Source organism: Medicago sativa, chromosome 7 (genome assembly GCF_051527215.1).
Source record: "Medicago sativa cultivar Bolivia chromosome 7, Bolivia_mono, whole genome shotgun sequence".
Lineage (NCBI taxonomy): Eukaryota > Viridiplantae > Streptophyta > Magnoliopsida > Fabales > Fabaceae > Medicago > Medicago sativa.
The window spans coordinates 77,362,864-77,374,596 of NC_140755.1; the positions used below are offsets into that span (position 1 = coordinate 77,362,864).

The window sequence follows — 11,733 nt, forward strand, 5'->3', positions numbered from 1 at the left end:
TGTTATAAAATACCCATCTTAGGAGTGAGGCTGCTAGATTCCCACAAGCGAGAACTAAGGTTCGAATTTCGACTGAAAGAGATATCCACATTTAGTGTCTAACACGTCTCGAATAAGATTACCTCCAACAAAGAAAATCTATTTGAGAAAAAAAAATAGCCATCTAAGTAAGTTATAAAGAAGCTACTGAAGTACATAAGATCCATTATGAAGATTGAAGAGCAGCTTTTATCACAATATCTCTAAATATGATACAGTTCAAAGGCAGACAAATATTATTCTAAACTATAATTACACAAGACAAGCCTCTTTATCCCCTCACCAAAAATTATCCCTAGTTTGATTCTTTTGAGGGTAAATTATCCTATAAAGAATGGCATAAACAAACCTTGTGCTGAAAATAATTTACAAGAGACTGCTTTGCTTTGTCCCTTCACTATTTTTAGCCTCAAAATTGACTCCTAGGATGACTTCTTATCCAATTCAGCAGTCAGTATGCTTCGATTTCCATTGCGAATGTACATTTTGTCTCAGAGGAACTCCATAGATGCTTTGAGATTAAATGTACCTTAGCGGATTCTCAACTATAAACCGAACATACACCGATTCACATCCAATACCGTTAGCCACACATTTTTGTGCCACCTTCACATCACATGAACTCGCCTTAAACACAAAAATAGAGAAATCCAAAATGATTCACCTCTGCAACCCTTTTTACACCAACCTATTCCATTTATATTATTCTATATCTAACCACTTCTTGGAAGTGAGTCCTGATGGGTCAGTTCATAGTTTGCATTTGCAGGTAGCAGATTCTCACTATCCACAATATTTACTTTCGAACAAAGGAAGAAGAAAGAAGATGTGTATATTGAAATATGCCAAAAGCTGTAAAAACATTTCAAAAGAAATCAAACATGGGAGATAGAGAAGGTAAAAATTGAGAGAGGGAAAGGATAGTAGTAATATTTAATACCTATGCCAAAACCAGTAAGTTTCACTGGTTTCAAGTGTCCAGCTTACTATTGCCATTGACAGTGCAGAAAAACCAGCTAAGGCAAAAGGCCAGTGGTACCGTCTTAGAAGTGACCCAACAAGATTACATAGCCATCGCTTTATCACTTGTAAACTGCAGGTAAAATTCATCACTAATAAGTTATATTGAGGAACAACCTCGTTAGTGGTTAGCTATGAAGCACTCACACAGACACGGACACCTGATACGACACTACACTGACACGTCGACACCAATGATAATTTGAGATAATTACATGTATCGGTGTCGTGTCGGAAACCAACAAGGGTCCGACACCGGACACGCCTTTGATGTGGAGTGTCGGTGATGCATAGGCAGTTAGATGAGATCATACGGTGATCGGCCATGAAACTTTTGGGGGTTGGAAAGAATGAGGGATGATTGACAACAATGGATAAACATGAATAGGCAATGAATGCATGGATACAAAATATGAAAATAAAGTGTAGTGCCATCGATTGCTACTATGTTGCATGTAAACCAATACAATATTGTACTCAACAAATTTACTATTCATGTACAGAAAACTTACCAGTGAGAGAAATCAAGTGAGAATCTAACTGAAAAGGAAAGGGACCTATACTTTGTTGACAACTCTATAACCCATCCAATAAGGAGACCAAGCGCACCAATCACTATCACAAGAACAACATTGGAAGACCTGCATGATTCACCATCAATAACTATGAAAAAGACAAACATTTTTATGGTGAGTATATATGCGTATGTGTCCATGCACGCACGCGTGCGTGTGTGAATATTCAGTCTATTTGTTCATTTACCTAGTTGCATTTGTTACAGCCATTAGGGCAGTAAGGATAGCAACAGCTGTGTGGATTGCCCTCTTCAATACTTCATCAATAGTAGCAAGATAAAGAAAAGTGCTAATTATAGCCATGAAAGAGAGCCAGAAGTCCATGAACTGTAAGACATTATAGTTCAATGCACACCAGGCACCTACATCACAAGCATGATATAGTCCACTCGCAATTCCACTGGATGTGAACAAAACCCATTCTGCTAATGCCTGCATAATAAAAGATATTACGGAGTTTCTAAACCAAAAAATGGTAAACTATGGGTTGCAACAAAAATCTATATAATAAAATAATAAGAGTTAGAAAGAGTAACAAAAGTAAAGAGAAAGAACGACCTTCTGCCGAAGGGCCCAATAGGCAGGAAGTATGGCCGCAACATTGGATACAATGAGAAAAAATGATTGTCGTACATGCCCTGCACCAATTTTCAATAACTAGATTTGAGAATAAAATATTATGTAATTTGTCTTGCATGCCATGTTGTGAATACATATTCAATAGAGAATGCAGACATTTGACAAATGAATAGAAAAAGAGGAGTGCATAATCTTTGGATTTTAACTGTATATTTTTAGAATGAAATTGTTGAACACTCTTGAAGGGTTGAATTTAACTTATAAGTGCAATGTTAATAAGTAATTAATAAATAACTAATAAACAAAAACAGATACGTCTGTAACAGAAATTACTACAAAATGTATCATAGTTGAAAAAGAATCAAAAGTACTAATACCAACATCCATAAATAATAAATACGCAAAATTTCACTTTTGATCCTTGATCTTAATTTATTTTATCACTTTAGGCATTTATCTTTGTTGTGTCAAAATTAGTCATTTATATGTTTACACCATTGGATCAAACCGCACTATCCATATTATTTTTTTCAATAATTTTTCAAACTCATGGATTTTTTTTTACTTTATATATTAAGAATTTTCCGAGTTTTCATGCGATTTCATGAACTGAAGAGAGTTTTGTGTTGAATTTCAAGCACCCTGAAATGTCTCTCACTCAAATCATCTCTAGATGAACCATCTTCTATAAACTGAATGAGAGTTTCAATTCTTATAATCATTGCGATCAAACCCCTTAATAATTACAAAATTTCATTGGGGAAACTTGGAGAATTTTGTGTTGGAATTTAAAAAGTTTTTTAAAAGTAAGGTTATGCCTAACGGTGTAAACGTTTACAAATAGTATAGAGGACTAACTTGACAAAAAAATAAAGAATCCGAGTTAAAAAGTAAATTAATAGAAAGGACCAAAAGACAATTTTTCCTAATAAATAAGTTACCTCAAAAAAGAATAATAAAAGTCATGCTTTATATAATAAGTAAATAAAAACACTACAAGGCAATAAAATCACAAACTTCATCAATCTCAAAAATGAACAAGCACCTTGATGTGTTACAATTTCAATGCTACAGTCAATGCCTCCATGGTTTCGATCACAAGAGCAAAAGCTGAGGACAACAAAGTTAACATTTAAAATGATGAATTCCTTGATACATCAGAGAATAAATGGAAAACATCATAACCTAATCTCAACAAAAAATTAATGCACTTCGGAAACTCTAACATTCCATCTGAATTGTAATCCCCACAAAATCTCAATCAATACAAAGGACTTCTAGGTAACGTTTGGCACACAGATAGAACAGAATGAGACAGCCTGTTCTGTTATATTCTACATGGTTCCACCCCATTTAGTAGAAGGAAAAAAAATACTATTTACTACTTTATGTCCTGTTCTGCTTTACTTTTAATATGTACCAAGTATAGAACAAAGCTCATTTTCTGTTATGTTCCTGTCTATCAAATGTTACATTATGGCTCTTGTCTAGCAATTTAAAGGAAAGGAAACGGATGGAATGTAAACGGAACAAGCAAAGGGTTTAAAATAAACCTGTATGATGTCAAGCCACTTGCATCAAAAGAAAATTTACAGTCCCCGTGAGAGGAACAATGTTTTGGGCATCGTTCAAGTGAAAGAGATATGACAGTTGGCCCTTTAGAAGGATCACTTCTGCTGGCATTAAGATTTCTAAGACCAAAACCCCAAGTGCCTTCTCTAGCATACATAATATAGAAATTGATCTTGCCATCACTTGAATCATATAGCATGAAAAACGAAGATGTATCGCTTCTCCTTGTCTTGTTAGCATAATAATAGTCCCAGCTAATAAGAGACGGCAATCCACCAAATCTAGCATAAACTTCATAATTGATCTTCACATCTGAGGATAGTTGCACATGAATATTTCCTCCAGCTGCACCACGAGGAATGTCCAAAAGTAAGTAAGTCCAAATGTTACCAGGTTCTCCATTGTATGATGAGTTACTCAAAAGCGTTTCAATGGGGAAATTGGCAGAAGTGTAAGATGCTCCAGAACCAACCGGTAAATAATATGATTCAAAGGGAGTTGGTCCTCTCCGTACAAATGTCTACACAAAACCATTCTCGTCTTGTTAATAATTTATATCAGTGTATTTACCTTCAATAATTGGCAGAATAAATCTTGCAAAGAATACTACCTGAAGCATGTAGATATCCATTGTACAATTTGGTCCAGCCTTCCCAACCGAGCATTGAAGCATGTGGGATTCCACCGAATAGCAAGCCGTCACATTACTATCCTGAGTGTTTACAAGATTGATCGGTACGATAGTAATGTACCAACGACCAATTAATGGTGAATGAATAACCAGCGGTGCTTTATTTAAATCACTGGAGTAATCATACACAGTCACTGAAGGCATTGCACCATGGCGAACAAAACACATTAAACCAACATCATTTGCACCAGTTGTTTTGTTTGAAGTTGTACCACTGAATTTGACATCACTTGCCATAACTGTAAATTCTTCTGCCACATTTATTATATCCAAGGAGAAGATGTTTGGTACACCTTCGTGAGCACAGAAAGTTTTCAAATTACTTTTGCAGGTCATCAAATTTTCCAACATTGTGTTGTTTTCTGTAGCCTTCAAAGCATTATTGACATCAGATGTTGTGCATGAGAACGGATAAACTGGACTGTTACAGAAATTTCCTGTCATCATTGAATTTGTGCATGCTTCCACGGTTATATTGGCACCAAAGGAGTACGCTGGGCCTCGGACAATCTGCAGAGGTGGAAATATTATTAGTTATAAGCTAACATTTCTAGAAATAGCAGTGTACTCTTTTGGCAATTAATCCACTTTCTAAGTTTACAAAGCTCAACTATTTATACTCGCTTTATATGAAATTTGGGTAGTATATATAAATGATGTGTTAAACTAGATATACTGAACAATTTCTTATCTGAATTGCACAGCGCATTTAGTTCAAATGTCAAGCCCTCGGCATATAGGACAGAGAAAACTCCTTACGAATAAAAATGCAAGTATAAGCTCACATTGAAGTATGGAAATAATCCTATCCTAAAGAGCGTTGACTTGTAGATTAGAAATCATTGGCTAAAAATCTTAGTATTACTATTACGATAACCAAATAATAACGACAATACACCTGCCAATAATGGTTCAACATTTAATTTAATTTGGAATAGTATTATTTGCAGAAAACTTCAATTAGTTGTGTATCAAATTGTGTATTTAATAAGAATAGTATTATTTTGGAAAATTTCTTGAATAATGGGGAAAGGTTACGATAAAATCTACCAACAAAATCCGGATTCTAAAGAAACAACAACTATCTTTTGTATGCACAGTGACATGAAATAGAAATGCACTAAAAGAAATAATAACACATGATAAAAATTGTTCCAATAAGTGATGGAGCGTACATGGAAAATTCAGAATTAATTAAATATAATATTTGCATAATAGACCTTACCATCTTCGACTGTGTCCTTGTAGGTCCAATGCCATTGAAAAGACCAACGAACCAAACACCTGGAGATATCTGAACAATAATTTGTTATGTTTGCCATCTAAGAAATTAAAAACAAACGAGAAAAATCGCCTGCAACTAACCGTTCCCCAAGCAACATAGATGTTAGATATATAAAACCAATTGCGTGACCTAACAGCTTATGCTTTTAAAAGGATTGGTCCTAGACATCGCATATCAGAGCCCCTATAACCAAGTGGTTAGCAGTTTGAATCTTTATGTCCCCATTCTTTATAACTAAAGTTGAACTTCAGCACAAGGCAGAGCGGACTTATGCTTTGTTTATGCTTCAAGTCTACTATGCTTAAAGATATATCATGTTTCATCTTCACCTAATAAACTTTTAATTGAACTGACTCATGACTATAGGAATTTAAACTTTAAGCAAGTATTTCTATGTCATTATAACCATCAGGAGACATTGAACTAGATCAAGCAATGCCAATACAACAAATAAAAACAATGTTGTCTACTCCCTTCCTCTCAAAATAATAGTCGTTTACAGTTTGTGCACGATTTTTAAGGAAATGATTAATTGTGTTGACTTTAATGATAAAATTAGTATCATTTACTAAAATACCCTTATTAATTGTAGTTAGTTAAGTAGTTAAGTTTGATGAAATTCAATAAATAAGGGTATAATAGTGGAAAAAAAACAATAAATGCTGTATTGGTATTCTAAAGTGACAATTATTTTGAGACAGAGAAAAAAATGCTAAAGAGACAATTATTTTGAGACGGAGGGAGTATTACAGATCGCAGAACATAGCAGTTTGTTCAAATTCCACTATGCTAAAGTACTACAGCGTCGCTATAGCCACTATTTGACAACACATGATAAACAGCGTATCGCGGAACAATAGTGATTTGTCCAAATTATTCCATGTTTTATGCTTATAGAGGTGTTATAACCGCTATTTGACAACACTGAGTAAAAGATAATGCTTCGAGCGCAAAAAAGACCTAAAACAATACCTGATTGTTTGTCAGTTTCACAGTGATGTTTTTCTGCATAGGAAAGCACTGCTCCACATCTAAACCATTTATCCCTGAAGAAAATGGGGAACAAAGAGTAATCATAACAGGAAACTGAAAACAAACAGTCAAAAAGGAAATCCTGTCTCTTCATTGTTGTCAAGAAGGGAGATAGATAATGAGAAGGAGAATAAACGAATGAGGGATAAGAATTTTAGACTGCAGACATTAAAAACAAAATTTGTATAAATATTAAAAATACAAATATTAAATTAAAAGAGTGAGTGGATACTCTTTTTAAAAAACAAAATTGTTCGCGTAGTATCCAACATAAATAATGTCCAACACAGAAATAAACAACATGCTTCCTTGGTCTCCTACCTGAGACAGCTGAATCTTTCAAAGTTATGTTTAAGGGATCTGGCAGTGGAGGACCTCCATCTCTAAAGCATATTATTGGCAGTGTGCTCATTGGAACCTTTTCAATTTTAGACACATCCTGAAAACAGCATATGCATGAAGTATGAACAAAAGAAGGCAAACAAATAACAGAAAGATAAGATTCTGATTGGAACTCCATGGAACTTTTATGCAGCATAATCGGTAAAGACAATTTTCATTGGAACATATTTTACATTAAGGGAGAATATTTTAGAAGGACGTATAAACAAATATTTTTTCTCAGAGAAATAGAGAACTATATCATTTGCAATTATACCTTATGTAATATGAGATACTTTAAAACAAGAGATATCAAAGTAGAAGAATCGGATATACTTACAAGGTCTACATCGGAGTTTAGTGATATAGACATTGCAGAAAACCATGGCGGCAAATCAACTGAAGCAATAGAAAACATAAACAAACAAGTAAGATCATCCACAACTCCAAACCTCAAAAAATATCAAAAAATGAGATTTTTTGTGAATACATATCTGTAACAGTTTTCAAAATAACAGAACTCGCAATTGAATCACCAAAGCAGAAGGAAATATAAAATTAGCTTATTCTATGATATCATCTCACACTTGTTTCCATCTGAACTTTTTTACACACCTGATTATTATTCCTTTCTTGCTTATATAAGGATTCTGATCATATTAGTTAAATGTAACAAATTATCACATCACAGATTAGAGAATAAGGCTCTGCTTGGTAAAAAGCAGTGGATAGCTGATAAGCTAGCTAATAGCATATTACCTTATAATGGATAGAAAATAAGCTAGCAAATTGAGTTTATAGTCTTTGGTAAAATTAGCAATTGAACTAAAAGATAAACATGAAATGACATAAAAATATATTTTTAATATTTTATTTAATTTACTTCAACTAAGATAACAATGGTAAAATTGAGAGAAAAAACGAAAAGCTATACACTATGAGCTTATAAGGTGCAAGTTATCCACTATAAGCTTGACAGTTCGCATACTGTGTTTCATTGCATAAACAGAGCCTAAACAACAAACACCACTCAAATAACATTGCATACTGTGTTTCAAGTCAATATATGGTTAGCCTCCATGAGTTGACCTGGTGGTGAAGGCTTGGGACCTAAAAGTATGCTCCTCTCTAGGTTTCGGGTTCGAAACCTCCAGGCGTCAACAACTCTTGTGTCGGGTCAGTCCGTACAGAGTTTTGCTCTAATTTCAATGGGGCCCTCAATAGTGGACAGTGGGATTGATCCCCTCGGATAAGTTGGTCATTGGGTCAGATACCAAGTTTCCAAGAAGAACGAAAATATATATATATATGCGGTTCTACAAGTGCCATTCTTAAAAGACTAGAGAGATAAACAATTGCAACATAACCTACTTATCAATCTCAGGAACCCCTTTAAAAGCATAATTAACATTATACACAAGATTCATAATTTCAATAACCATCATAGCCAAATAATAGTATTGTACTGTAATTAGTCTCTTAGATTTCCCCTAAACATAAAAACAGACCAATTATGTAATCCACATAGACTTTGCAGCTGAAGCAAGTAAGATCAAATCCAATTCCAACTCAATAAAATTCACACTAAGATCATGCTTCTTCACAATTCACAAACAATAACGACAATAAATGAGTAAAAAAACAAAAGGGTCACTGTAAATTAGGACACAAACCTCTTATATAGCGCAAATCAAAGGGTCTGAGTCTAGTATGAGGGTAGCTGAAGCTGGAAACAATAAAGGTTTCACCTTTACTGCCGGATTCGCCATTTGCAGAGAGAAGAAGCACAAGAAGAGTGAGAATCAAATTGAAAAAACTCATCTTTTTGAATCACACAGTTCTTCTCAGATCATTTCAAGAGATTGACGCAGATGGGTATTACTTCATTAATTAAACAATAAAAAAAAAAAACATTTTTCGTTTGTTGCGATGAAAAGAACATTTGTCACTGAGAATGTTTTAGACCCAGTTGACTCATTTTGAGTTGACTTTCGTCAAGTTAATGCAGTCGAATAACATAAATAAAACTTTAAAACTAATTCTTTTTCATAATAAGGATTGGAGGAATTATTATCTATTTTTATGTATGAAATTATAGTATTTTCTCATATTTAAAATAATTTTGTTGAATTTTTCGATTTGATTATATGCTGTTAAATTTTAAAGGAGAATGATAATGAGTACCTTTGAAACATTGGTTAAAGTGTTAAAATAAATAAATTTACATAAAAAAGTGTTGTAATTATTATTAAGACGATAGTAAAAACTTACATTTGCAAGACAAAGTTCATATTAAAGAATTCTTTAACCAATGTGCTTAAAGCATTAGTCAGCAAGATCTAATTTTAAAAGCACTTATAATGAAAATCAACAAAGTCATTATCACCTTCTGAAAATGAAATTAGGGAGCACTCAAAAATGGAATGGCACTCAAAAATGGAAATTAGGGAGCACTTATAATTAAAGAATTTTTTTTTTTTTTCCATTTTCCACCCTAGCTTGTTAGTGCATCTCGCACGGGCTTGTGGCATAATAAACTTTTGCTGTTCCAAAAAAAAAAAAAAGTATTTTAAAGTAACACACCAACCTAAGTATTTAAAAGTAACACGGATATTATTTTTTGCAAAAATGTAAAGTAGCACATATATTTCTTTATTTATAATAAAGTGACAAAGATGGTTTCATTATATATCTTTTTCTCTTTTGTGTCTTTTTGAATAAATAAAGTAATTTTTCATTTTTTTTAATAGAAGTAATTTTTCATGTTTTAGACATGTAACTATGAGTAATTTTTCATTTTTTTTATGGAAGTAATTTTTCATGTTTTAGACATGTAACTATTTGAAAGGAAGAATACATAGACATGTAACTATTTAAAAGGAAGAATACATTTTGAATGTTATTTTCAGTGACGGAGCCAGAAATTTTGCAGAGCTACAGCTACAATATGAAATAAAAGTAGGGTTACTATGGATCGAACCCACGCCCTTGGGGGGGTTTGGGAGCGCGCCTATCCACTGCAACACCATGTAACATATGATATATTATGGATAATATGATAATTATAGGTAAGTTGAGGACTGCAGTGGCACCTATGGATCTCCTACGAGATCCGGGACTGAGCCCGGGCGTGTGCCCAGGCTAGCTGGGTGGTAAAACCGCCACTGGTCATTTTGCATTCATATAGCAGAAAAAATTAATTTTCATGGTATATTTATAGTAATGATTTGATAAAATAATAAAACATTAACTAATCAATTTGAATTTCATACATAGGAAGGGTAGGAGGAGACTTATGCTTATTCTACTTCTGTTTGAGACTATAAATAAAATAAATAAAAAATTTAAAAGGTAGCGCAACCATAAAAAATTTAAAAGGTAGCGCAACCATATGAAAATTAGTGCACTAGCTATTAGTATAGTATTGCAAAATAAATTCTAGTGCTAAATTGTCCTAAAATGATGTTACACTATATAATGAACCCTTTCAGATACCATGATATGATTTTCATTGTCCCCTTCTTCATCATCAAAAAGAACTCCTTGAGTCTGTATTTATGATAATTGCTGGAACTTAACTGCATGTCTCTTTTTCTTGCTGAACAATGCAAAATCTGCAACGCAAAATCTAAATTTGTAAGCCTATAAGCTCTAACTCGCTAGTGAGAGGAAGAAGTAAGAGAGATAATCTCTTGAAGTGGTTGGAAGAGAACAATCAACACTTCCTTTCCAAAGCATTGAGCATTATGGAAACAGAAAATTTGACCATAGTGTACTCTAGTTTGCTCACAATTCGCATGGCTAGCTTGGGTCATATTTTTGTCATTTACAAGTCTCGTGATCTTTTGGATCAGTTGTGAATTTCTGATGTTAGTGGGATGTTTTGTAGTTGGTTTGCTCTTAGGCGTCCCAAATTACTCTTTTATACTTTCAACGATAGTTAACTGTCGTTCGCTAATTGTCTAGTGGAAGTTAATTGTCATTGTGTTCTGATCATATAGCAGAATAGAAAAATACAACCAAACTCCCACAAATCAACCTTCATTCAATTTCTTCAAAGTCAAGCAACACTTCAATCCAATAACAAGTGTACATAATCACTTAGCATTGACATTCATAGTTTTATGTGTTAGGTTTTAAAAAAGTCATATGTTAGTGTTTAACCATCGCTGAGCATTGACATTCATAGAACTAATAGGGTTACGTGTACAAACAGTTAAAAAAACACTTCATTGTATAGTAGACAAATAAATTTAAGAAATATCAAAACAAACACAAAGATAATTCCACAAACCATTTTTCTCAAAGGTGAGCAAGCCACAACCCTAATAAAAAAAACCAAAATTATTCTTTTTGTTGATATGGAATAGCCAAAAAAGTAAATAACTTAAATCTTGCTAAGAAATTAGTCATTACAACATTTGATGTTCATGTCAATTGCTTCACAACTCGTTTGAATTAATTAATAAAAAGAAATTTTTTGGAAATCTGTTAAACATTGAGGAAATCAGGCTTTATTAATTACAGAAATAATACTTTGTCTCTAATTATAAGAACCT

General features: G+C 33.3%; 1 protein-coding gene across 2 annotated transcripts; it reads right to left on the reverse strand.

Annotated features, from left to right (window-relative positions):
- Nucleotides 1-205: 205 nt before the first annotated feature.
- Nucleotides 206-9,145, reverse strand: LOC146908739 (uncharacterized). 2 transcript variants are annotated; one of them, XM_085722338.1, is made up of 13 exons: nt 8,848-9,145; nt 7,515-7,573; nt 7,115-7,232; nt 6,734-6,807; nt 5,702-5,760; nt 4,396-4,986; nt 3,767-4,305; nt 3,259-3,323; nt 2,193-2,272; nt 1,822-2,066; nt 1,572-1,700; nt 980-1,132; nt 206-891 (listed from the first exon to the last, which is right to left on the reverse strand). In XM_085722338.1, the coding sequence occupies exons 5-13, from the start codon at nt 5,702-5,704 to the stop codon at nt 753-755; spliced, it is 1,944 nt and encodes a 647-aa protein (XP_085578464.1). In that variant the 5' UTR covers nt 5,705-5,760; nt 6,734-6,807; nt 7,115-7,232; nt 7,515-7,573; nt 8,848-9,145; the 3' UTR covers nt 206-752. The 2 variants fall into 2 exon arrangements, with proteins under 2 accessions (XP_085578464.1, XP_085578463.1); XM_085722337.1 differs by having other exon boundaries at nt 5,702-5,770.
- Between the last annotated feature and the right edge of the window lie 2,588 nt (nt 9,146-11,733).